The 26,363-nt window shown below is 42.9% G+C and overlaps 2 protein-coding genes across 4 annotated transcripts in view; one reads left to right on the top strand and one right to left on the bottom strand.

Moving 5' to 3' along the window:
- The first annotated feature begins 726 nt into the window (after nucleotides 1–726).
- On the top strand, nucleotides 727–20,977 carry GMCL1 (germ cell-less 1, spermatogenesis associated). Its single transcript, XM_074807963.1, has 14 exons — nucleotides 727–1,023; nucleotides 1,503–1,626; nucleotides 4,418–4,514; nucleotides 5,273–5,370; nucleotides 5,847–5,959; nucleotides 6,669–6,734; nucleotides 6,913–6,997; nucleotides 7,229–7,319; nucleotides 7,843–7,983; nucleotides 12,361–12,430; nucleotides 17,084–17,159; nucleotides 18,023–18,168; nucleotides 18,368–18,455; nucleotides 19,595–20,977. Exons 1-14 carry the CDS (start codon nucleotides 842–844, stop codon nucleotides 19,721–19,723), a joined length of 1,506 nt encoding a protein of 501 aa, XP_074664064.1. The 5' UTR covers nucleotides 727–841; the 3' UTR covers nucleotides 19,724–20,977.
- Nucleotides 20,978–21,784: 807 nt separating this feature from the next.
- LOC141915973 (hexokinase-2) overlaps nucleotides 21,785–26,363 on the bottom strand; it is a 38,266-nt gene continuing 33,687 nt past the window's right edge. For all 3 annotated transcript variants that reach the window (XM_074807961.1, XM_074807962.1, XM_074807959.1), the window contains exon 18: nucleotides 21,785–26,284. In XM_074807961.1, the coding sequence (XP_074664062.1) occupies nucleotides 26,140–26,284 (145 nt within the window). In that variant the 3' untranslated portion in view covers nucleotides 21,785–26,139. The remainder of the gene's footprint in view (nucleotides 26,285–26,363) is intronic.

The raw sequence follows: 26,363 nt of genomic DNA, 5'->3' as shown, positions 1-26,363 counted from the left end.
GTCATCCACTGCCAAGCAAGAATCATCGAATCACAGACTGGTTTGGGTTGGAAGGGACCTTAAAGCCCATCCAGTCCCACCCCCTGCCATGGGCAGGGACACCTTCCACTAGCCCAGGTTGCCCAAAGCCCCGTCCAACCTGGCCTTGAACCCTTCCAGGGAGGGGGCAGCCACAGCTTCTCTGGGCAACCTGTGCCAGGGCCTCACCCCCTCACAGGGAAGAATTTCTTCCTTAGATCTCATCTAAATCTCCCCTCTTCCAGTTTAAACCCGTTACCCCTCATCCTATCCCTACCCCCCTGATCAAGAGTCCCTCCCCCCTTTCCTGTAGCCCCTTTAAGCCCTGGGAGGCCGCTCTAAGGTCTCCCCTGAGCCTTCTCTTCTCCAGCTGAACCCCCCAACTCTCTCAGCCTGTCCTCACAGGGGGGTGCTCCAGCCCCCCGAGCATCTTCGTGGCCTCCTCTGGCCCCGCTCGAGCACGTCCGTGTCCTGTTGGTGCCCCCAGAGCTGAACCCAGCACTGCAGGGGGGTCTGACGAGCGCTGAGTAGGGGGGAGAATCCCCTCCCTCATCAAGAGCTGCGCTGGGTTCCGCCAGCGCTTTTTCCCGCAGCACTGCGGGACCCCCCCAGGGCCCCCCCGGCGGCCACGTGGAGCCGTGCGGAGCCCCGCCGCCGGCGCATGCGCAGAGCGTTGCACCTCCCCCGGCGCACGCGCAGAGCCGCGCGGGCAATGGCCGCCGCCGGCCGTTGTTGAGGCGCTGCCGTTGCCCGGCGGTGCCGTCCTCGCTCCGTCCCCGCTCCGCTCCGGGCGGCCTCATGAGGAGGCGACGGCGGAGCGGCGATGGGCTCGCTGAGCAGCCGGGTGCTGAGGCGGCGGGTGGGCCTCCCGCGCGGCGACGGGGCGGCCGGGGACGGGGGCGGCCGGGGCGGCAAGAGGAAGCGCGGCGGGGCCGAGGGGCCCGGTGACAGCGACAGCGACGGCGAGGCCGAGCGGGAGGAGCGGCTGCTCAACACCCCCCGCAGGTCCGCGCTGCGCGGCCGGCTGGGAGCGGGGGGGTGGTCGCCGTCTCAGGGGGGTCCGTGGGTCTGTCCGGTGGCGGGAAGGGGCCGCAGGGCGGTCGCTGTGGGCCTGGGGCCGTGAGGCAAGAGGGAGGGGCCGTGTGGGGCTGCGGGGCCTGGCAAGGGCGGGGGGGGGGTTTGGGTCAGCCGAGGACAGAGCCTGGCCTCCAGGGGCTTGTTGTGCAGGAAGGAGGGGAGGGGGCGATGGAGGGCAGAGGGTTTTGGGGTGGGGTTGGTGGGGCGCTTGGGGGGCGGTTAGTGCCTTGTGTGCCTTGGAAAGGGCCCAGCAGCGGCTGCAGTAAACGAGAGAGCGGGAGTGAGCGAGGAGGGGGTGGTCAGTCCCTCTGGGCAGGAAAAAAGCCCTGTCGAGTAGTTTATATTTAGTGTTGGTGCCGTAACAGAAAAAGTTGAAGGAGTGTGTCTCTGTTTGCCTTTTTGTATAGGAAAAAATTGAAAAGCACTTCTAAGTATATTTATCAGACTCTGTTTTTGAATGGGGAGAACAGTGATATCAAAATCTGTGCTCTGGGAGAGGAGTGGAACTTGCACAAGATCTATTTGTGTCAGGTAAGCGACTTCTTACTGGCAATAGAAGCTGTATTTTTAATAAAGGAATATCTGGTAAATGTTAAGTGTGACTTGAGTTTGTTGGGGTTTTTTTTCCTTATATTTCAGACTTACCACTCTTTCTGTGGATGCAGACAGTTAAAAAACTTGTGCTTTTGGTAGTACTGTTAGGAAGCGTAGCTGTAGCTTCGTGTTTGAAAAGTTTCTTCAGTTCTGTCTTTTGCTGTTTAATTTTTTTAATCTCATCTTAACCTTGGCACATCCTTTGTGAAAACAGTCCTAAAAATTGTCTTTTGATGTCCTGGGAACGTGTTCTTGTTTGGTAAACGAATGGCTGAGAGTCTCCTGCGATGTTAATATTATTGCAGAGCAAAGACAGCGCTTCCGGAGTGGGTTTGTAAAGCACGGCTCAATTTTAGTGTTCACTGGGGCTCGGGTATAGGAACCTGAAGTGAAATTGCTGGAGTTGAGTCTCTGTATTTGTTACGCAGCCTTCATCGCTGGGTGAAGGCTCTCTTGCAGGTGCATGAGGAAGGTATGCACAGAAACTCTAAAAAGGAATAAATCTTAGTGTGCACCTGCAAAAACCATGCTGTTTCTACAAGCCATTTTATTTTGGGCTTGTATTAAGGTGAAGTTCTTTGTGTTACTTCTTGTGTTTTGGTAGTGAAGAGGTACTGTTATCTTTACTGTCTGTCCTCTTTATTACTTTTCCTGTGACAGAAATGGGGAGAAACCATGGCTTTGTCTTGAAATATGTAATTCAGTTGTGCCGTTAACTTTAAAGTCGGAGTCTAACCTTGGAAGCAATTTACTTGAAGTGAGAAGAGAAAGCAACGTCAGGTACTATACCTGAAAAGGTGTGAGCTTCTTTGTCAGCTGTAGCCAAACACAAAGTGGGTTTGTGTTAGGAGGTGAAGATGTCACTGAGGTGCTCAGCAGGCTGAATGCAGTTTCTCTGGTGTAACAAGTGATGGTAGAAGCGAGTTCTTGCTTATTTATTTTTTTGTGGTTGTTACGTTAATGCCATGACTCCAGTGCAGGTACAGCAGTTACTTTAGTTGGCCACAACGAGGGAAATTCTCATTACTTTCTTTTAGGAAAACACCTTTTATTTAACATGCGTTACAACCTTTTAAAGAGCATAAAATGAGGGCAGGAAAGTAATTTGTGTATAGCCAAAGACTGACCAGTGGCAGCCGTCTCTTGGTAGAGCAGGGGGTGTGTTTGGCCGGGGAGGACAGCTGGCAGACACAGCTGGAATTGTCTGCTCACTGCTGACTCTGTAACAAAGGGAGGATGTAAGTGGGTTGGACAGTCAGACTTAGGTTGTGCAGCATAAACAGGGTGGGCACATTCTGGTTCGTCCTTAGGCTGTCGTTGGTGATGGTGTTTTTAATCGCTGTGATTCTGTTGTTGCTACGTCTCAAGTTCATGAATCTGCTCCTTAAAACTTAGTGTGGGTTGATGACTAAAATTGAATATTAAATCACAAAACAGACTTTGGAAATTGTGATTTTTGTTCTGTAGAGGCCTTGTACAAGTGATGTTCTTGTGAGATGAAATTTTGTGGTCAAGTTAACCATTCTCGTAAGTGGGGTTTCTGTTTCAATTCATGCTCTCATTGGCATTTTGTTCCTGTAGGGAAAATACGTTGGGAGGTTAAACACAACTCCCTCTGTAAATTACTCTTAATGAAATCATGGCTCCTCCTCTGCCTCCTTGAGCAGCTTATCTCAGTCTGAATGGCTCTGTTTCCCTAGTCTCTCAAGTTTCTGCATTTAGTTTGATGAATGACAGTAAGGTGCCGCTCTACCTGTTAAGGGCAGATCTGAGAAATGGAGGATTTCCTTTTTCTGATGCTGAAATAATAAATTCTTGTGAAATTGAGTTGATCTACGTGGCAAAGCTCAGGTAGCCTCACGAGGATTGGTAAGCTGAATAAGGCTCTGGTTTTGAGAGTTGTATGTCATCATAGTTAGGGGATATGCCGAAGGTATGGAAATATTTATGTAATCAGATAAAAATCAAAATTGGATTTTGTGTCGTTTGCTGCCCTGAGTTGAAATGCTGAGTTAAGAGGTCAGGGAATATGGTGCTGTACAAATAGACTTTATTTTTTTGATCTCTCAGGTAAACTTCAGTGAGTGATAGCATCTCATAATGGGCACATCTGCTGCTGAGAAGGAAAATCATGAATCCTAGTAGAGCAGTGTATTTCACTTCATTTGGATGGAAACCTATCAAATTCTAGTTTTATATGCCTTACACTTTATAATAAAAGGTATATTTACATAAATGGTGTATGTGTATGTGTTCTTGGTATGAGACTACAACCTTGTACATTAATTTGTATGTCTTGCATGCTGCTTTTTTTTTTTCCTCCCCATACCCAAACTGGCATTCCCTAACACCCGCAGGATTTGTTGTCTGCCAGTAGCATTAAGGACTTAGTTCTTGGACTAATTATATATCCATTGGTAGTGTGGTTTGTAGGAAAAAAGAGCTTATGTGTTTTCTCTGGCCCTGTAAAGCTCTTTACTTACTATGATTACAGACACATAGTCCAAATTTTCTGTACACGCTTTCACTTTCAGAAACAAAGCAAATACAATTAGCCCTTTCTCCAGTATGTCAGAATGTTTTAGCTTGTGAAAAGTTCCCTTAATACATTTTGTTCTGCATAAAGGTAAATATTAACAATTTTTCGTTCCACGTGCTGCTTTGAACAGTTTTAATTTGAATGAAATTTCTTACTCGAGTTCTTTTTCTCTCCTCTTCCCTCATATAGTCGGGCTACTTTTCCAGTATGTTCAGTGGATCTTGGAAAGAGTCTAGCATGAACATCATAGAGTTGGAGATTCCTGACCAAAATATTGATATAGAAGGTAAGTGGGAACCTTTAATATAAATTCTCGAGGTAGAGGTTAAGTTGAACCTGACAAAAAAACCTGAAAATACTAAATTTTTTTAAGAATAATTTTCAAACTAGTAAATAAGAAACTTGAGAGAATGTTCTGTGCTCATTCAGTTTTGAGCTCAGCTCAGGTCAGCAGTAGAACTGAATTCATTTTGGTACCTCTGAGGTGGGAAGCGCAGCTGAAAAGCAGCCGCTTGTCTTGTTTCGGCATCGGGGCTCCTGAGATCGGTGTCTGCAGCTCTTGTGGGGACCCGAGTGCTGGAGTGTGAATCAAGTCTTTGTCTGGTCTGAAAAGCTACCGAGTGGAGCGCTCGCAGGGGACCTGTGTGAGCTGACAGAGGGTGTTGCTGTGGTTCCAAGCACCACGGAGTGAGGAAGTAGCGTTTTCAGAAGAATTAAAGAAACTTGTAATATCTCAACGTTATGCTAGTGATCAATTGCAGGGAAGAATCCTGAGGCTTAACTTCTTTTTATCTAGTTTGACTGCTCTCCTCGTTGCTCCATGGTGTGACTTGGAGGCTGTTTAAGATGAATATTTTGCTTAAACAGTGAAAAGGATGTATTTTGTTGGTTAATGCCCTGTTTTGTGTTGTCTGTTTATGTGTGTACGTGGGCAAATACGATTGTAGAGAATGTGTGCGCCCAAGAGGTTTGGTTATATTTAAGGATTCATTTAGTTATCCATGCTCAATGTCCCATCTTTTTTAACACTTACACTCTTTTCAGCTCTACAGGTGGCTTTTGGCTCACTGTATAGAGATGATGTGTTAATAAAACCCAGTCGAGTAGTTGCACTTTTAGCAGCAGCCTGCATGCTGCAGCTTGTAAGTAAGAGATATGCAATATTTTTGTTTCTTTTCAGCTAAAGGTAACAGTTCATAATATGCTCACACGCTTGTACTGTTTCCCCCAGAGAAATGAATCATCTTTTCAGATTACGTGGGGAAAAAACCCAAACATGTTGCAGTGGTTTTATTTAAAAATGCTATGAGTAAGATTCAGTCGTGTGCTGCTTTGAGAGTCATATCTAGAAGTAGATTAAAATATGTTCTAACAGATCATTTGTTCTACCCTGAAGGTATTCATTAAGCTTTTCTTTCACGTGATAGATTCTTAAGAACAATCTATTTTTCTGAAGAACGTTGGTTTAAATTTTCTGCATGTCATAGCATAGGTCACTAGCGCGTGTGACTTTGGTAATTTTTCAGGCATGAAAATTTGTATAAACTGCACAATCTTTGACATTTCCTGTTGAGAAAATAAAACTTTGAATATTTGTGGGTTTTTTTCCTCCCCACAGGATGGCTTAATCCAGCAATGTGGTGAAACAATGAAGGAAACCATTAATGCAAAAACTGTGTGTGGTTATTATAATTCAGCGGGGACATACGGGTTAGACTCCGTGAAGAAAAAGTAAGAATTACTTTCTCCAAGCTGCTTTGTACACTGCTAATTAAAAGTGTGAATTTACACACAGTAAAATAATACCCAAGTTAATTTATTTTTTTTTAAAGCTATCTGACTTGGTCTCTGTTTGTCCTATTTAGTTTTGAGTTTGTACTATAATCAATTACTTTTAAAATTGGTGTAGATTATGGTAGAATGGTTGTCCCGTGCTGTGAATTAATTAATTACTAAAGTGTATTAATAAAGACAATATCTTTGGTCTTCAGTGTGACGATGAAATAATACTTGTGATCACTGACTGTTTTATCGCAAAGCTGCTTTAATATTCCGAATTTAAGCTTAACTTTATCTTAATTAGGAGGGATAATTACACATTTGGGATCAGAATGCTGAGGTTAGTGCTCACTGCGTCCTTCTGCTGTGAATTGGTGTGTTCTCACAGCTTTTTGTGACATGAATAGTACTTTGAATTTAGCTTTCACCGTACCCTGAGAGAAACTAAATGCTACTTTATAAGAGTTTCAGAAAACTTTGGAAAATTTTCATGGTTTTGAAATAACTTTTTCGTATTTTTATGCATTCATGTCTCGGGTTAAAGCAGTATTTCAAAATCATGTGGTACACAACCAGACTTTGTGAGCCTGAGCAACTGTTGCAGGAATGTTGGCATATATAAGAGAAAAATGAAGGTACTAATTCCTTGCTTTTAATCTAGGTGCCTTGAATGGCTCTTGAATAACCTGATGACTCACCAGAGTGTTGAACTCTTCAAAGAACTCAGGTATTCAGGCTTCAGTTAACTTTGAGTGATGAAGTACAGTTTCTCCCAAAGTGTATAGCTCACCACAAATAACTTTCTAGGCTACTGGCAGTTGCTTGTTACCTAGCTTGCTTTCTTGTCTATACTGTCTCATAAAACTGTGATTTTTTTATTTTTTTTTTTAATTTTTTTTTTTCAGCATAAACCTCATGAAACAGCTGATTAGCTCTTCTAACCTATTTGTAATGCAAGTGGAAATGGATGTGTACACTGCTCTCAAAAAGGTACTTAGCAAAGGGGCTGGCTGGGGCTTCATGAAGTTGAACTCCTGAGGAATAGCTGATTTGCAATGCAATGAAAATTTCAGCCTTTTTAGTATTTAATTAAAGTATTTAATAGAGCACCAGAGTCTTTGTAGGAATGAATACATTATGAAGATGTTCTTTTTAATAACGCAAGTATTACTTGTTTGAAAACTTCTTCAATTAACTCCCTGGTTTGTTTATTTTACCTAGTGGATGTTCCTTCAGCTAGTGCCTTCCTGGAATGGGTCTTTGAAACAACTCCTCACTGAAGCTGATGCCTGGTTTGCCAAGCGTAGGAAAGGTAGGATTAATTGGCATGGCCTTGGATTGGGGAGGACGCGGGTTAGAAGTAAAATACGATAGTCTTCCTCCACTTCCAAACTTTCTCCTGTTTTCTCTGGGAAGGCTTCCCTCTGCCAACAGTCCCCGGCATCAGGTTCTCAACACCGATAGCTTTTTTCACTGTTTTGTCCACGTGTTTTCAAGTGAGCACATAGCTTTGTCACTGTTTTGTCCACATGTTTTCAAGTGAGCAGACATGGTCGCTGTTTTTGCTTTGTTGCTTTTGCTATTGTTCAGTTAGGATAAGCTTTTGTTGCCTTCTCACTAGAAGGCACTAGTGGATTTCAAAAGAGGAAAAGTTTGGGCTAACATTTCTGCTGAAAGGATTTGAATACAAGTAGTTTCTTAATTTTAGCTGCAAAACCTGATTTGCCTGCCATAATAACTTTCTCTGATCAATAAGTTAAAACAATCTCAAATATAAATAGGATCGAGAAAATATTTAGGAAAACAAATTGTAATGCAGGTGCTGTATCTTGCAGATTTTGAGGATGACATTGCATTCCTGGAATCGGAACAGGGGAACGCGTTCCTGTCGGTGTTCACACACTTGAGGTTACAGTACATCATCAGTGACTTGGCATCAGCCAGAATTATTGAGAGAGATTCCCTAATACCCTCAGGTGAGTGAGCACTCAGCTGATCCAGTTCCGTGTGCCTTTCCTAGCCTGTCCTGCTCGAGATAATTGGAAGATCCAGGTGCATTTACTGGTCTTGGCACTCACGTGTTTCTCTCCAATGTCTAAATTGTGGCTGAAGATTCAGCAGAAGTTGAATATTAAATTTACATGCATAAAAGCCTTAAAAGACACACACAAGTGTATTTTGATAAACTGACTGATCAGCTCTGTAATCAGTGCATACTACATTATCAGTGTTTAAATAACCCCAGAGTCCCAGACACGACAAAAAAACTTTGAGAGCGCAAAACTTGATGGGACTCAACTATTTTCTAGCCATTATCTTTCTAAAAAAAGCTGGGTTTTGATAGGAGTTGGAATAATACCTGAAAACGAAAACCAAAAGCACAAGATGCTGTGAACTCTTCTCCCATCTTCAAAGACAAGTGTTATTTACTAACAGATATTTAGGATGAATTGGAGGAGATGGGATATTCAAGTATTCTGCTCTTGTCCTTTTATTTGCATTTTGACTTGTATAAAATACATCCTCGTTCTAGGTCCTGGTGCTTTTTGAAGCCCATAGAGCGAAATGCCATTTAATGTTGTTATAGATTACTGCTATTAATATCACATTATCACTGGAAAATAAGAAGCCCCGTTCTCATCTTGCTGCTGAAGTCTGAGTTCACAGATAGGCTTTGTTCTTTTCTTGAAAGCTCTGTAAACTGCCTGCTGATAGAGGAGTAGGATTGGAAAAGTGTTACCAAGTTGGGCTCTCACTTGAAAATGTTTCTCCACCATCATTCATATCTTTTATCATGTGAAACACCTGCTCCTCTTTCTTTTTAATTTGTTTTGCTTTCTTTTGGTCCCTCTTTTCTGCCCCCCTCCCCCCGAGTTAGTTGTGCTCCTTCTAACAGTGTTGGCACTTACGATTCTGGCTCCTGGTGTCCTTGATCCATGTTTCACTGTTCAGTGTTCCCTCATTAGAGCTGAATCTTAGCATTCAATTTTGCATCTTAACTCTGACAGGTTTTTTTCCTAGCTCTCATGTACCCACCTTTGATATTTTTTTTTTATATCTGTCCACACTATAACTATCCAATCATCTGTGGCTGTGATGTCTATTTATAGGTGTAATTGCCAAATGTCAATTAAGACTGCTTTTATTGAGCTGTTTATCACTCTTATTTGTAACTTCTTGACATCTGTGGCTTTTGTCATCTGTCCATACTTGTAGCCTTGGACGTCGCTTTGGACTCTTGCCATACATAATTATTTAACCTGTTCTTGAGTTACACTCCTGTCTTCCTGTAAAATTAAAACCATTTTTTTCATCTCATATTGGCTTTTTCCTTCTTGCTGCCATAGATGTCAACACAGTGATGGTATAATGCCAAACCAGACTTGTCGGGATATTTCTTTTGAAGCCTGCTAGCCTGATCAAATTGTTAGATGCTTCTAAAACACTTTCCTTGCCATTGAGATGATGTAGTGAGCATCACTTTGCTCAGTTTGTCTGTCTTGTACTGTTGTGTCCTGTCTCTGCCAGAAGTAATGTTTTAGTTGCTGTGTGAATAACCTTGAGTTACCTTTTTCTCATGCTTTGAGATGTTCAAAGAGCGCAGCTATCGGAAGCTGAACTATGACTCTCTGTGACAGGGGGTACCTGTGGGGAGGGGGTAGGGTCCTTTCCTCGCTATTAATCTGCCAGTCCCTCGAGTGAAAGTGGACAATTACTACTGCTTAAATGTGCTGGCTTTCCCTTCTCCCGGTTCTGATTTAAATTAGAACCTTAATAGATGGAGAAGAGACTGTCTTCTGCACTAGTTCTGACGAAGTAAAATACGAAGGAACTCGGTTATCCTGTGCTCAAATGTCTATTTAAAAGTGTTCTTCGAACAGCAGGTGGAGGCAGTGCGTGACAGAGCTCCCAGCCGAGGTGCACTTTGGGTGAATGGTCTGGTCGTTATGTCCGGTAGATGGGGCAGTTCTTGATCTCAAGGAAGTGATAACGTTTTATATTATGCATAAAAATCCCAGAAGAACAGATCTGATCTTTGATATGTGATATTTTATATGCTTAAGTCATGTGTAAAGTAAATACAATCCATCCTACTTAAGACTGATACTGGTACAGATCATAATGAAAGTGCAAAGGCATCTTCGTTCTGTAATAAAAAAATAAGATAACTTGCATGAATGACCCTTTGGCTCCTTAATTTAATGATGACACAGGAGAACTGTGGATTATTTCCTTGTCAAGTGGCTTTGTCAGCATGTGAATGAGATGTTGCAAACCAGAAATTTGCCAGTACTACACTTGATTTCCTTATCTTAATGTTGCCGTTGTTACCACTTACCAGAACTGTCTTTTCTCAAGTGTTCTTCAGTGGATAAATCTTGTGTCTGTACTTGAACCCAGAAGCCTTCTATCTATTTATGTCAGAGGAAGAATGTTTCTTAAATTGTTACAAGATTAATTGTGACTTTGAGGCTGGTTTGCTTGTGCTTATTGAAAAAGAATGTGTCGTTTTTGCATAGCTCACAAGGTATTAGAGAGCAAAATGTTTACTCTTTCGTAGTTAAACAGTTCATAAGCTGTGATAAATGCTGAAATAGGCCTGATGGCTTTGTAGTCGTACAGTGGGAAAGGTAGCGTGATGACAGCGAGTGTGTGGTTAGTGCAGGAAGAGTATCTGATGTTTACACTCTACCACTAATGACTAATTAAAAAAAAAAAACTTGAATTCCAAGAGAACTGGGAGAGCAGGTAGAGAAGAGCATAATGTGGAGACCTCCGTGTGTGTAATGAAGTGCTGTTAGAGTTTAATACTTGATAGCCCCTGTCATCTGTTGATACCAGTTTGTAGCCAAAAATGGTGTTAGGACGAGGAACTTTTGCTCGTCATGTGAAAGGAGGCTTAGATAAATATTGGTGGTGCACTTTCACACAGGTTATTGGCTGCCAACCTCCGGTATTTGAGGTGATTGCATCGTACCTGAGAGAGTCTACAAGCGTGGAAATTGCTGGGTAGTTTGTATTGTGGTGTAAACCTTTTAGATTATTCTAGATTAAATTGTTCTCAAGGAGGTAAAGAAGGAAATCATGTTGCATAGTTGAAAGAAAAGGTATAATTGTGTGGGGATTTTTTTTTTATACGCTGTATGTGTGTAGGACCTGCAGGAGAAAACTGAAATGATGTATTAGGAGCTCACAACAGAGAGGCTGTTCTTGTTTGCAGAGAAAAGATGTACGAGAAATATGCAGTGTCTGTAAGCGAAGTGTTTGTTGTTCAACTACAGTCGAAATATCACGTATGAAATAGATACGTGCATATACAGAACTAGAGAAGATGCTCTATCTCCTGATTTATGTTTTTTTTCCTTCCATTCTCTGTTCCGTATCTGTGTAGTTTTCCTTAAATCATTTTTATACTTTCTGTTGTACTTTGGTTAATTCCCATTTTGGTTCTATCACAGTCTGAATCTTAACTCTAGAGTTAGTGGAGCAAGGGCTGGTTTTAATTTTTGCATCTGGGACTTCTAAGACGATCTCAGCACTCTGATCTCACTTCTCCCTTCTATCATCTTCATCAACTACCTGTTTTGTTTTTGCGGTAACAGTGGTTCTCGCTGTTCCTACCATCCCAGGCCGTTCCCCCCCAGAGTTTGTTCTCATCCGTGACCTTGCATACGTGCCCCTGTTCGTTATCTTGACTAAGAACAACTTATATACTGTGCTTTTAGGTGCCTCTGATCCCTTTTGCGTAGCTGACTTGCAAGCTATTAGTTTTTGTTCTGTTTTATCTCTTGGTTGCATCTGTTAAATTAATACAGCTGATAAAATCTTCATGGTGTTCTCAGAGGAAGAAATGATTTATGTTTATTCCTGGTAGGGGACAATTTCCGTGTATTTTTACCATATCCATGATAAGTCACTGTTTTCTGTATCCTTTGATTCTGTTTTCTTCTTGTTTAACTTGTGTAGAATTCTTTTGGGGATTCAGAAAACAACATCTTCTCCCAAGAGCTTGTTAACAAGCTGCTTGGCTTAACAAAACTTTGTGTGCCGAGGAAAATGCGTTGAGTTGCATCACTTCTGGCAATTGTGAATGCTTGATCAGATGAATATAGTACTGAGTTATTTAGTGTTAGTTGTTGATGTTTATCTGTACCGCTGCTTCTGTAGTGGAGGCCTGGAGATGAATAACACAAGTGCATTATCAGGTGGTGGGTTTGCATAGGCCTTCCAGTTAATAAGTGTGACCTTATTATTTCAATGTAATTTTATTTCTATATTTCAAATGTTTATGAACATCCCCATTCCCAGCTCCAAAGACAACACCAAGCTTATTTATTTTTTTTTAATTTTAGAATGGCTGTCCTCTGTTTACAAACAGCAGTGGTTTGCCATGCTCAGAGCAGAACAAGACAATGATATTGGGTAGGTATATTACAGGCTTTCCTTTTATTTCTTTTTTTAACTAGAAACCTTCCTCATATAAATTCTGTCGTGATTAACTTTTGGAGTTTACATTAAGAAGAGCCGGGGGGGGGGAAAGTAACTTCAGTGGTTTTAAACTCTGTTCTCTGTGGAGCCGTCTGTTCCCTTGGGCTGGCTTATCTCCTGTCCTTTAAACAGTAGAACTCTAGAAAACTTGTATAATGCGGCCGGGGGTAGGTGCTGGGGAGGGATGTTCTGTGCTTTCTTTTATGTTGGTTAATGCTTCTCACTGGTACTTTGCCTTGAATGTGTTGAGGCTGTGAAAGAGTAACTTATCAGCCTTCCATTAAGGACGACTTTAGGAACAGTACTGCAGATGGAGAAGAAGCCTTTTCTGTCCTGCTTCCTTCCTCCCTGGGCTCGGTGGGCAAGAGGTGGTTGTGTGATGTAACTGTATTGGTGTAGAAGGCAATTTGTCATTTTTTGTTTATGCAGGGATAACTCCACACTAACCTTTGTTCCTGCCTCTCCCATCCTAGCCTCCCAGGCAGCGAGCGAGGGCCCAGCACCCAGCAGGGCTTGGCATCCCGTGACCCGTTTGCCTCATTTCCTTCTAATTTCACAGCCTTTCCCCCACCCAGTGTTTATGTTTGATAGTTCTCCTCTGCCAGCACCTCCAGCTTTTCCCAGGCAGTGCATCCTTCTCCACTGCTAAGACCCCCTCCTCTCTAATCCTCCTATCTTATAGCCTATCTCTTCTCCTTCCTAGACCACATGCTGCACTGTGCTGGCGTTGCACTGCTGTTGAGGAAATTCCATGACAACTACCACGTTTCTGTGCCCTTTCAAAGACCTGCATGTAGCTGTACTTCGTGTAACACCCTGACTGGTGTCTGCGTGTGATGTGTAGTTGGGTTTCTTGAGCCTGTGCCTAACAGGGGTTGTCAGTGGTGGTGGCTTGGGCAGCGAGGCATGTTTTCATGTATGTTAGATGTATGCATGATCACCAGCTGTCTCCCTTCCTTCTGCTTGCTTTTTGCCATGTTGCATTGAGCCAGGTCCCTTAATCTCTTTGTAAATACCTAAACTATGGCAAAATGCAAGTGCAGGAGTTGTTCCTGCCTTTGTCTTCTCTCCTAGTTCTTGGTGTGCTTTGTGGAGAATAAATGTCAGATCAGGAAGCTGCAAAATGTTTGTTACCTTTCAAAAACCAATAAACCAACTTCTTTATTTTCTTCCATCAGTCCTGTTAGCCCAGCATTTGCCGTTCAGAAGATGAGCATGTTCAATTGCAATGGTAGGCTTCACTTATTAATTGCAATCTGAAAAGCATAAGAACCACTGTCCTGATTTGAACCAAAGGCCGTGCAGGCTGTGGCAGCGTTCAGCGGGAGAGTTACAAATCTCCCACCTTCCTTTAAAGTGAAGAGTGAGTGTTCTCTTGATGGACTTCTCCGGCAGCGAGTAGTTAAGGATTTTCCAGCTGGAGGTTTTAGCTCCATCGTTACTGAATAACCAACCACCAATAGACCAAATATGTACAGTTCTGTTTTGAAACAGCTTATGCTTTAGCCCCAACACCCCGTGGCAGTGGCTTCCATGGCTTAATTGTGTTTTATATAGGAACTACTTCCTTAATTACTTTCTTTTGATGGTATCATGTAATAGTGTAAAAAATTGCCCAAACTCTGATTTTTGGTCTTAAGAATAGCCAAGATTCTCAAGAAGTGGTTCTTTTTGCCAATAGCAGTGCTTTAGAAGATGGTAGAGGTAACGTATGTAATTGTGAATCTCACCATTTCAGCTCCTAAAGATTAATGTCAGGTGGTCATAGCTTGTTTCTCATACTATTGTTTTCTTGGGAAAACTTCTCTTGTAACGCTGTTGTTGATGTATCCAACAGTAGGCAATCGTACATTGGGAGTTACCTTCTAGCTCCTATGGGAATCACAGTTAATATGAAAGGGAGTATTACCATAGTCATCAAAATTCTGACACAACATAAGACCATGCATTTGCTTATTTTTTTATGTCTTTTGGCAGTTCACTGTAATACAGTGAAAATACTTTAATTGTCAGCCATCAGATATACATGCTTCTGGAAAAGTAAGCTCTCATACAAGCTGAAGGTGGTGGGGATCATACCAGCTTTAAAATGAGCAGCTTTCATGTTCAACTGCAGTGCTGATGATTTCAGTGGCTCTTGGAAAGAGCAGAGTATTTTTCCACGTTTTTCTTGCTTGTCTAGTTTTCTCTTTTGCAGTATGGGATTTTTTTTTTAAGACAGCTAAAACCAAAGATCTCAGGCAGAAGTTTTACTTAAGAGTAGACATCTGTCCAAATCTCTTATTCTGGCAGTCATCGCCAAGGTCTTTCATTAATGGCAATGGTAAGAAATGGGTGAAATATAATGTTTCTTCTCAATATGTCTTAACTTCTGACTTTAGTAATTTACAGACTTAATGCTTCAAGGTGGCATCCAGGTTCCTGTTTGTTTAATAGCCAATAATGGACTAATTGTCTCTGCACATGCTGTTCTCTGGAGTTGTGTGGGAGGGAGATGGTGGGGGGTGCGCACGCGTGTGTGCGTGGGGTGCTTCCCTGTAGTTACGTGCTGCAGTGTCACTCGTCCATAGTACGCAGTCTCCGGGGAGATAAATGTTATCTGAAGCCCTGAGATCACTTCTCTGTCTTCTACTGGCAAGCTGTAGTGCCACCCTGCAGGGAGATGCCTCTGGTTCATAACTTATGTCTTAGAAGGGAAGACGTGCAACTGTTCCTTTCCATTAAAGCAAATATTTTTGGACATTCGACCAACCTGTAGCTGAAAGAATTAAGATTTTATAAGACCATCCTTTTATCCGGATCTGCTGCCCTTCCTCTCACACTTATCAGTACATTAACACATTTTTTGTCCCTTAGAGATAAGGATGTAAAGTTTAAGCTGAACAAAATGTGAAGTCTGACTGCCAGTGAGCTGTAGTAAGGCTCTATTTTCATATCCCACCTGGTGCACAGCATAATTACACCTGCTTATTCTAAGACTGCCAACGTGGAAATTACATTCCTTTGAAATGTGTGATGTGGTTTGCTCTTTTGATAACTTTAGAGAGGAGAAGAAAATGTTTCTCTTCTGCTTTATGTAGTTTGCATTTAAAAGGACCAAACATTTTATTCATTCTTCAGAATTTGAGAATTTTTTAGTGTAATACTGGAGTTTGTGACTTTGAACTGTAGCTGCTCAAGGTTTACTTGTGCTCAAGTGGATCACTTTTTTTTTAATTAAACATTTGTTCAGTGGCAGATGCAAGACAGATCTTTTTGAGTCCATGACTGAAATAATTTCTACTCTAATAGTCTCTTTGGCAGTGTTTAAGAATGAAATAGAATAACTTGACTGTTCACTAAGCATATGGTAGACCAGTGTAAGTGGTTAAAGCCAAAAGTTTTGCATCTTCTGAGGCTGCTTGAGGATTTGAGAGGGGGGAATACTAATGTCTGTCTGAACATTATGTACTAATGTTTGTGAAATTTGTCACTAATTAAACAGAAATAAATCTTTTATCACCATTACTGAATTTAGGTCAGCTACATAACCAGTTCAACTAGAAGATGTGGGAAAAGTACACGGGAGGTTCTTGGATGGATTTGGTTAGCATGATTAGCTTATTTGCTTAACTTATTCATAAAATACTTCATCTTACAGGATTGGTTTTTATAGAAATGGGGCAAAAAGACCACAGACTTTGTTCATAAAAGCCGTAGCCGCAAATTCTTGTGGTGTGTGTGCACAGTAGGAAGAGAACAACTGCTGTGTTTTTTCTTGCTTATGTAGCTTGAAACACATTATTTGGTGTTGCAGGTTTAGAACTGGGGGGTTGTTGCCTTTCGTTGTGATTTATAATACTCACTTTAAGCATTTGTCCTCAGTGTAACTTGAAGACTTTCTGGCACTGGTTGCTTGTTTGATTAATGATGTAATCGTGTCTAAAGTTAAGCGAGTAACATACCTCTGGAAAACTGGGACTGATCTTACTTGTGCTGGCTCTGCAAGGTTTTTCTACGTGTTGAAGCGCCAGTGAAAACTGTTGGGTGAAACAAGTTCATGTTGGTATAGGATGACAGAAGCAGGAGGCTTGTGGCACTTCACGATCTCTGCTGGTAAACTTTTTTTAGACAAGTTGCACAACCAGCCACTTGAGAAACCTTTCACAATGACTCTGTGGGTGCTTCTTCGTAGTGCTGCTCTTCTGCAGAGTCCTGCCGCTGTTCCTTAGCAGTAGCGCTCATTTGTGCTTGTGCCTAGTAAGTCAGACTACTGCATTTAGAAAGGACTTTGGTTTTTTTAGGAGGACTGGAGAATGTATTTCATTGCAACAGCTATTATTTTCTTATCTGGAAAGATCCTGTTGTATAAGTCCTGCTGAACTGAGGTGTCACAACCTGGTTTATGTTGCAGTTTCATAGAGCAGTTGGATGTTCATGGGACAGTTTGGGTTGGAGGGGATCCTGGGAGGTCATCTAGTCTAACCTCTGCTCAGAGAAGGGTCAGTTGTGTGGTCAGACCAGTTTACGCAGGTCTGTTCATCTTTCCCACGTTAATGTACCATACAAAGCTGTTTAAGTGTCTTTAAAGATGTACTTTTTTTGTAGGCCTCAAGAAATAAATAAAGAGGAACTGGAAGGAAACAGCATGAGGTGTGGTCGAAAACTTGCAAAGGATGGTGATGTAAGTATGGCATGTGGCTAAGTCTGACATGTCTCAGACATGTTAGGTATTTTCAAAACATGTAGGTCTTAATTGTCAAACTGCATCAAAAAGAGGTAATGGAGATGGTACGTTAAAGAAATTATTTTGTTCTCCCCAGAAGGATGGAAGCGCTTGCTGTCTTTGCGATGAATAAGGGATTAGTGTTTTAATTGTGCTCTTGTGCTGCAAGCAAGCCCATTTTTGGAAAAACTTCCAGTGTGTGAAAGGAGGGAATGTAGCCATGACTTGTCATTTGAGACTTGTAAAATACATGCAGTTAAAATACAGCTCTGATCACTGGTGTCTCTTTCTTCTTAACTGGAAAAGGAAGCTTTCTAGCTAAAATGTGTAATAGTGACAGCCAGAACCCCTGTGTATTCCACATACCTGTATGTGTCTTTAGGTAACAGGTCTTGTGAAAAAACAGTAAATGTGAATTTTTTTCCCCCTGAAGTCACTTAACCTAAGGATGTTGTACTCCAGGGAGTGCTTTGGGCATGAATGGGACCTGTAGTTAAGTGCTACTCGGGAATACAGCACCGGTTACCAGAATGCAAAAGGATTTTAGTTCTACTTGTGTTAAATGTAGTTTTGTTTGGAAGGCAGCTGATACTGAGCTTGTCTCGTGCAGTCATCTGTCGGCAGGGGTTGGCCACTAAAGCAAGTGGTTGCCTACCAAGATGTCTTATGTTTCAGACAGGTGTTGGGAAGGATCCTTGAATCCACCATCCATCTCTGTAGCCAAGAATTCCATTCCCGAGTTCGATTTGTTGGCACTTATCTTTCGTGTTGTAGCCACTACTCAGACTGGTTTGTTTGGTTTTTTCACTTATGTTCTTCAGTACTGCTGGCGGTGGACGGGGTTCAACTTTGGCTTTGACCTTCTTGTTACTTACACCAATCGTTACATCATTTTCAAACGGAATACGTTGAATCAGCCGTGCAGTGGATCAGTCAGTCTGCAGCCTCGGAGGAACATAGCCTTCAGGTAAACACTAACCAAGAAGGCAGACCCTGTGGTGTATGCTAAAATGTTCACTGTAACTGTCTTTCCATCTGTGCTTGCATTAAATTTTGTTGCCACCAAATTATTTACATTTGAAAATGTTATTCTTGGGAGAAACTCTTTGTGCTGGAAAAACTAAGTTATGGGACACTAAGTAGTTTAACTGTTGTTATATCCCTAGGTTACGTCTGGCCTCCTTTGACAGCAGTGGGAAAATTATTTGCAGTCGAACGACGGGATATCAGATCCTGACCCTTGAGAAGGACCAGGTATGTTTGTGGATTTTTGAGCAGTTGAACTTGAATTGTGGAGTCCAAGGCATGAAAAAAATGCTGAGAGGTCAACAGTGCTTTTGAAGAGGAGCTGTTCTTGTTGTCATTGCTTATGTGGAATTTCAAGCGTTCCTTTTATAGGTAGTGGAAGATTAAGCTAATTTGTGAAGTGTAACTAGGGTAGGATAGTGTGGATCTCATTAGTGTTGATAATAGTGAAAATAGTTCCCGTGGTGCTGCTGAAGCTGTTCGTGTAGCGTTCTGCTGGACGACTGCTTGCTTCCCCAAACTCCCAGCCCTGGTGAGATTACCTGTCTGAATAATATGGCCAACAGCCTCCTGCTTATTTAGAGCCAGATTTGGAGTTTGTTTGAAGACTCTCTTGTATTGTAAGCTGAAGTGTTAAAAGCATGTCTGCATATTGTTCGAGGGTGGTATTTATTAGTCTGTTAAAAAAATAAGTAAAAGCCTGAGAGAGGAGTGTATTAAAAAAAATAAATAAAAGCCTGAGAGAGGAGTGTTGTTTTCTTAAGAGAATGTGCCCATTTCCACCCATCTGTGACAGCAGAATTTAGTAAGGAATGTGACTTGATCATCAAGTTTCTTAAATCCTAATCAGCAGTGATATGTAGATGGTGAGTACATAGAAAACTTCCTTGTAAATGCCCTCCTTACTCTTAGGATAAAGTTTCACTTTTGCTACCCCAAAACCAGTTCCTAGAGTAAAAGCAAAACATTCCTACCAACAAACTGTAATTTGCTTTGAGGCGTAGGCTGTTACGGATTGCCTGGTTGATTAAATCTCCTGAAACTGATAGTGGCAGAAAAGTCTCCCAGCACAAATGAAGGTCAACTCTGCTCAGGCTTTTCTTACGGTTCTGTTATCTTTGATGCAGAAGGGTTGGCAGCACTGGGTCAAAGGCTTGTGAGCATTCTGAGAGTGTCTTATCTGTGTTAATATTATAAAACATCTGCGTAAGGTGAAGGTGAATCTTGTTTTTTTATCTTCTGCTTTTTAGTACATAATAATTAAAATGTATGGAATGGCTGTTAGTATCAGTCTTGGGTGCTTTTAGCTGTACTTCCCTCTGATGGCATCGCTTCCTCTGCAAGCGTCCGCTGTGTTTGCTTTGCAGGAGCAGGTGGTGATGAATTTGGACAGTAGATTCCTGATCTTCCCGCTCTATATCTGCTGTAACTTCTTGTACACATCGCCAGAGAAGAAGGCTGAGAGTGAGGCACTGCTGGATAATTTGGAAAGCTGAGACCTCTTCCGTGGGATACAGCAGCACTTCTGGAACTCCGTATGCCTGCTTTAACTTAAATGCCCTGCTGACGCACAGAGCTTTGACAACAAAAGGCCTTACACTGTAGCAAATATATATGGCCTTAGTATACTCCTATGCATCTCTGAAGAGAAGATCAGAAATTATACAGGCCAAAACTAGTTATCCCATATTTTTTTATTTCTGTTCTGCATCTTCAGACAGTAGCCATTCCGTCTTTTGAGAAATGTTACTTTTTTTTTTTTTTTTTTCCTGGGCGAAAACTGAGCCAAATTTGAAATAGGGAATTTGTGTGAACAACATCTTACAAGCTTACCTGTCATATTCTGAGCACACATTGTAGGACGTGTGAATTTTTTTAGTGTGTGTTTTGGTTTGGTTTTTTTTTTTTAACTGATCTGTAAATACCAGATCAATAGTGTGCTTTCTTTTGTGGTCCTTTTCCCCCAGGGCCAAATACATCTGTGTAAATTTTGCCTGTCAACTTCTGTTAGTTATTTAACTGTACAGACTTTCAAACCTGCTTGGTTCTAAGCCTTTATTGCATCTCATATACATACATTTCTTTCTTGTTCTTGGGCTTTTTTTAACGTTGCAGCAAATATTTCTCTTTTTTTAGCATGTGAATTTTGCTATAAGGATGCTCACAAGTGAATTATTTTTTTTCCACGTACTGAAAATGCTCTCATGTACTCGCCATCATTTGAGTCTGTTACAAGCAGCAGCTTTCAGCTAGGATTCTACTGAATGCTTACTCTACTCACATGAACCAAATACCAGTTTTTAAACATTGTTTTTTTGTGACTTGTTTTAACTGTTACATTGGGAATATATCCCCTATTAGCTCAGGAACTTGTGACCTTTGAGTGCCTTTTGAGTTGTATGTGTTAACACAAACTTCACATCAGTTAAGCAAGGTCACAGGATCCAAAGTAAGAGCTGGGAACAACAGATTCCTTTTCAGTTGGTTTGACGACTGAGTCAAGCGTTAAGAGGTTCACCATACTTGTTCTTTGTATGTGTTGGGTTTTATGTTTGTCTATTGCAATTTTGAATTCTTACAGCAGGATTTTTGGATTCAAAGTGGGAATTTTGCCTCTTTAGTAGCCTATTTTTTTAATGTTGTCAGAAAAGTATAAAACCATTTGTACTTTATAACAAGGATAAAAATATGTTAGGCAAGATGGAAAGATGTGGCAAATTGTCAATAAATGATTTCAAGTGGAATACTCACCAGTCTCTACCCTTTTCTGCCATGAATAGCTTTTGCTATCAGATTCAGCCCGTGGACGTGCCTCTGTAATCTTGCGTTGTGTCATACCTCTTTGGAAGCAGAAAGCAGAAGCATTTTGAGGTGTTCATCTGCTACATCATCGAACTTGGTGTTTAGATACTTAAGAAAGCAGGTTTTCTTTTTTTAACTTAGAAGTACCAAGACTTTAAAACTGTCATAGATTAAGTGGAAAGAAAAGTGGGCTGCTTGGTAAGGGCAGAAGAGAACACAAACATCAAAACCTGGGGTTTCTGTAATGCCAGGGCTGAGGTCTAAGCTTTGGTGGTGGGTTGAGCTGCCACAGGGCTCCTGCTTTGTGCTGAGGGCTTAGCACTGCCCGCTGAGGTCCAGATCCTGCTCTGCCCTTGCACCCCTCTGGTTCCTAGGGCTGCCCCTGCTCACCCAGGACACCTGCACTGTGGTGAGGATGTGGGATGTGGAGAAAGAGCTGACAGGAGCCTCAGCTTGATGATTTTTTTTTTTTCCAGACATTAAGGGCTCCTTCCTTTGATCTCTGGGTGTCCTGGTCCTACCTGTGCCCTCCCTCACCCTCCTGCTTGTGCAGGGACTGTCAGTGCAATGAAACAAATCCCTTCCCAGCTTTGGTCCTTCTTCCCAGTGGACAGGATCAGGGATTTGGGATGGGGCAGTGGTGCAGGTGCCCTTCCTGAGGGATTGCTAAGGAGTGGCTCAGCGCAGGGGGCAGGAGTGAGGGGAGCACAGAAACCCAAACACATCACAACTTACCCCAGAAAATGGGTGGTTGGTTGTTTTTTTTTTTTTTTTTCTCTCTTTTATTTGTCACTGACTAGGAGCAGCAATCGTGGCAAAGGGGAGATGAGAAGTACAACACCACACTCGGGAAAAACGGTATGAAAAGTACAAAAATAAGGAAGCCTATATATAATATAATTGCAGTCAATTACTAAAAATAAATATTGTAAACACGAAATAACAACATCAGGTGAATCTACAATCACTCATTTCTGCTAGCAGCTGAACAGTCTTTGGCTTTATTTAACTCCCCCTGCCCCACACGGAGCCAACACCCACATTAAGATGCATTTTCTTTGCCTCAGACCAGAAAGACTCCAGACTTGTGAGGGGTGTCACAAGAATTTGACTCCCTCTTACTCCAGATTACCTTGTGACCAGGAATTGCCTCTTTTGCCTTCAGTGACTGCTCTTCTACCAGAGCAAGCAAAATGATCTGTCAAAAGCAGGTATTTTCCTCTCTTTATCTGCTGGGAGATTGTGCTGAGGTGGGGACCAAGGCACCCCCCATCCTAATTGATTTTTGTTGCTGTCTTGTACCTCATCACTGGTTGTATGGGGCCCTGTGGTTTTTGTCACTGTTACACCTGTCCCCGCTCCCTCCCGTGCACTTGACCTTTTCACCCTCTTATCTCTGTCAGATAGCCTGGGCACGCTTGGATTGCCTGATAAGAGACAGTGCAGCACACAGGCACCAAGTTCTCTCGGATCAAACGACCTCAGAGCTGCGTCCAGGCCAGAGATGCGTGTGTCTCAGGTACTCCTCCTACACTTTGGGGGGCTGGATATGATTCTTCTCGCTACGCGGCCTTTGAGTCCAAGAAGGGAAGAGGCAAATTCCTCTTGCAAGGCTCAATAATCTGCTGCTTGTGTGTGTATATATTTTGAAAAAAGCAGTAACAATAAAACCCTGTCTAAAGTACCAACAAGGAGAGAACTGCCAGGGAGCAGCTGACACAGTGAAGACCCTGTTCTGCTGCTGGCAGGGCCAGAGAAGGTGCCAGCACAACACCAGGAGTGCAAAGAAAATGCATCCTAAGGGGAACAAGCAAGCAAAACAAAAGCCATCCTAAATCCACAGAGCAGCGCTTCTTACTCGAGGAAAGAGCCAGACTGGGCAACTCCAGTTGATCAGTCTGTCCATCTCTCCCTACACAGAATAATTTGATCTTCCCTTCATATCAATAGTTACAATTTAATCTTCCCTTCTTCATTTTTAAAGACATTCACGTAACATCCCATGGCAACATTTTGGTGTGAGGTTACAGTCCCGCTGAAGTTCCAATCAGACTGTACAGCAAACATCTCTGGTGCTCATCCCCTTTTGAGACAAAAAGGAGCACCTTTTATTAAAAACCTTTCTTACAGCCAGGGCCAAGGGCATATCTGTGGTTAACACAGGTGTCTTGTAACGCTTCAAGTATTGCTTTTTACCTGGGAACATTTCAGACCCTGCTTTATTCGGAGTCAAAGGGGAAGCAAAAGCTTTCAAGCATTACGGGAGCCTCGTGGATATCCGGGTGGCTATCCATCTGTCCGAGCCCAGCCAAAAATCCTCCCTGACCTCACAGAAAGTTTAGATCTGTACCCTCAAGCACGTGGCTCCCTCCATTTGTCAGCCCCGCAGAGCTGCGGCTACCGCTCCCCCCAGACCAGATACTGCAGGACAGACCGAAAGCAGCTGTAGCTCCAGGTAACTTGTCCTGCCTTTACTTCCTCTCTTCCAGGAGAAGAGAAAGTGCTCAGCAATTCACCACCACCCTGCGGGCTCAGGGCTAATCCTTCCTGTTGCTGTAAAGCTACAGCCCATCCTTTGCTGCAAGGGGAGCAAGGTTACCCTGCTCCGCCTGTCCTTGCTAACCAGGTACTTAACTACCCACGTTTTCTTCTCACCCTTTCAGTCGCCCTCGCCAACAATTTGCTGAACTGGAGCCTGAATCGGCTACAAGAGCAGGGCTGCCCCATAGTCCATATCTTTCCCACTCTCCCCCCACCCCCCCAAACTACAGTTGTATAAAATTTAGCTCACTGATGAAAACACTACATATTTCAAAAGGGGTACAGCTGGATAAGAGTTTAAAAATACAGCCACTAATGCAACCTTCTGCACCGTGCAGCAGGTAAAAACATTTCTCTTTTCAATTTTTCAGTAGGCAAAAGGCTGGTCTTCTCAGGAAAGAATCACACACAACTGCTTGGTACTGTATTAGAGGATTTCTGTATCATCTTTCAGAAATTTATTTAACATCTTCTAAAACTTCCACTAAACTTTGTTTCTTACATCATTTCTATACACAGTCAGATTTTGTTATAATTGTCTTGAGGCTTATAAAAAAATAAGCATTTAAAATGCCCAAAGTGTAATTTTGCTTTAAAATTGTGCTACTGAACTTGACCCCCAACATAGAAGAGATACTTTTGGTAATGAGGTTACCCCAAGCAGTATAAAAATATACATAAAAATAGACAAAAACTCTATCCTCCAAATCGAAGGTCTCTTTGTGGGAATTATTAATTCTTTTTTTTTTTTTGTACATCACTGGAATTTCATTATCTTCTGCTAAATATTTACAGAAACACACCCACCCCCACCTGTATGCCTCTGCTCGCTCAGGCAGAGAACTGCAGCATTTAGTTCATCCGTAGGCAAAAATTAATCACTGCTTTTCACCATGGCACACAAAGTGATGCTACGGGCACGCACGTCCCTGGGAACGCTCGCAGACAGCCCTGAGGATGCCGAATGGAAAGGAGGTGACGCCAATTATTGCTGCTAACTTCACCCAACGAGTCGAGATTGCCTTCGCCGGCGCCTCGCCGCGAGCCCGCGCGCGCCCGGGCCGAGAGTTTGTTGGGCCGGGACAGGGGCGTGAGGGATCCGGGGTCACCTCACCACGCGCTGCAAGAGGAAGCGATGGGACCTCGCAGAGCGAAGCAGGCTGGGGAGGGCACGGGGGACAAAATAAAACCTCTCCTTAGGTTAAATCCAGCCTAATCCTGACAGCTTCACTGCAGTGCCCCACTGCTCCCCGTGCATCGCGTCCCCGGCTTTCGGGTTTCCCTTTTGTTCTGGTGATAAATTCAGAATGCCCAAACCTCTCGTACACCTGTCCTCAGGAATTTGGGTCTCTTTCTCCAGTCTACCCCAAGAAAATTTTAAATTAAAAAAACAACACAAGAAAAAAAAAAAATAAGTACTCTGGACTGTTCTTAAATGACATTAAAAGGTGAAGTCAAAACTAAGCAATATAACCCCCCGCCGAGACTATGTACATAAAAAGACGTAAGATCTCTTGAAACATAAATATACAGTGTATAAATCCAGGTGTCACCTAAAAGGCTGAGACACAAAACTATTTCACAGACAAAAAGCAAACCAAACTCACCGCGCCAAGTGTAGACACACAACCACGACGTTTGGGGGGGGGGGGGGGGGGGGGGGGCGGGTATTTGCAGGCAAAGGACCGACCCCTCTGGGTGGTGGTTCCTTGTATCCGCACATGCACCAGGGAAGGGTGCCAGTGGTTTCCAGGGGGTGTAACACAACTGTACGTAGCACACCACGTTCCTACACTCTACTTGGGGTGCGGGTGAGAGGTCGGGAAATGGGATTTGACCCTGAGTCCCCAATTATTTCCAGGCACGTGCTCTGCTGGAGCAGTCAAAGGGCGCCTCTAACGTGGCTCCAGCAGGTTCTTTAATATTGCTCACCAACAGAGATACTTGGTATCTCTCAGTGCAGACTCTGAACACCCCGGTTGAGATTCTGCACCCTGTGCTTTAAGAGTTACCATGACTTTCATGGAAATAATACAGCCTTGATCAGGGTAAAAGACTAATGGAGGTCTTTAGCCCAATCTTAAAGAGGTTTGCTTTCTACAGCACGGACACGCTACAACTCACATACATAAATAGATACCAGTTACTGTAAAGTGACAATGCAGTGTCTTAATTATTCTAGCATTATCCTTTCTGCTGTTAGGGAAGATGTGAGAGCGGTTAGGAGATGTGGGGCGGAGAGCTGGTGTTTGACGGAGGCTGCAAGAGGAACAGGTCCAGCTCTAACTGGAAATGTAGGTAGACAGCCAAAAGACACTTTTAGCTTTACTTGATACGCGGTTTTATGGCATGCAATAGAACTCCTAAGACAACACTTTATACAAAGCACACAGCATCTCCAGTCCCACTGGTGGTATCTCAAGAGAACAAGTAAAGCTAAGAGTCTGCTTGCAAGGGGAGGCCACGTATGTGTGTGTGTGTGTGTACGGAGGGAGGGAGGGAGGGAGGGACCGGGTGGGGAAACGTCTTGTTTTGCTGAAACCAAGCTCTTCGGCAAACCTCCTTCCTTCTACCGCTGGCCAGCCTCCCGGATCCGGCAGGCCACCGCCGTGATGAGCGCTGCGCCCTTGCCGCTGCCGTCTTCCGACTGGAGGAAGGTCACTTCGCACTTCGGAGACAACTGCTTCACTGTTTCGTGCATGATGGTGGAGAAGCTGTAGGGCACAGGAAGGAAGAGCTGCTGGTTTAACTCGCCTGGGGCTGAAGGTGCCAGTCCCACAAGGAACAAACCAC

The sequence above is a fragment of the Strix aluco genome, chromosome 28, assembly GCF_031877795.1.
Source record: "Strix aluco isolate bStrAlu1 chromosome 28, bStrAlu1.hap1, whole genome shotgun sequence".
In the NCBI taxonomy this organism is placed as follows: Eukaryota; Metazoa; Chordata; class Aves; order Strigiformes; family Strigidae; genus Strix; species Strix aluco.
The sequence above is the reverse complement of the archived record's forward strand: the minus strand, read 5'-3'. Positions and strand labels throughout refer to the sequence as shown.

Coding starts and splice junctions, on each gene's coding strand:
- GMCL1 (XM_074807963.1), top strand. CDS start 842: ATGGGCTCGCTGAGCAGCCGGGTGCTGAGGCGGCGGGTGGGCCTCCCG. Junction 5,960..6,668: donor TTAGACTCCGTGAAGAAAAA/GTAAGAATTACT, acceptor CTTTTAATCTAG/GTGCCTTGAATGGCTCTTGA. Junction 7,984..12,360: donor AGATTCCCTAATACCCTCAG/GTGAGTGAGCAC, acceptor TTTTAATTTTAG/AATGGCTGTCCTCTGTTTAC.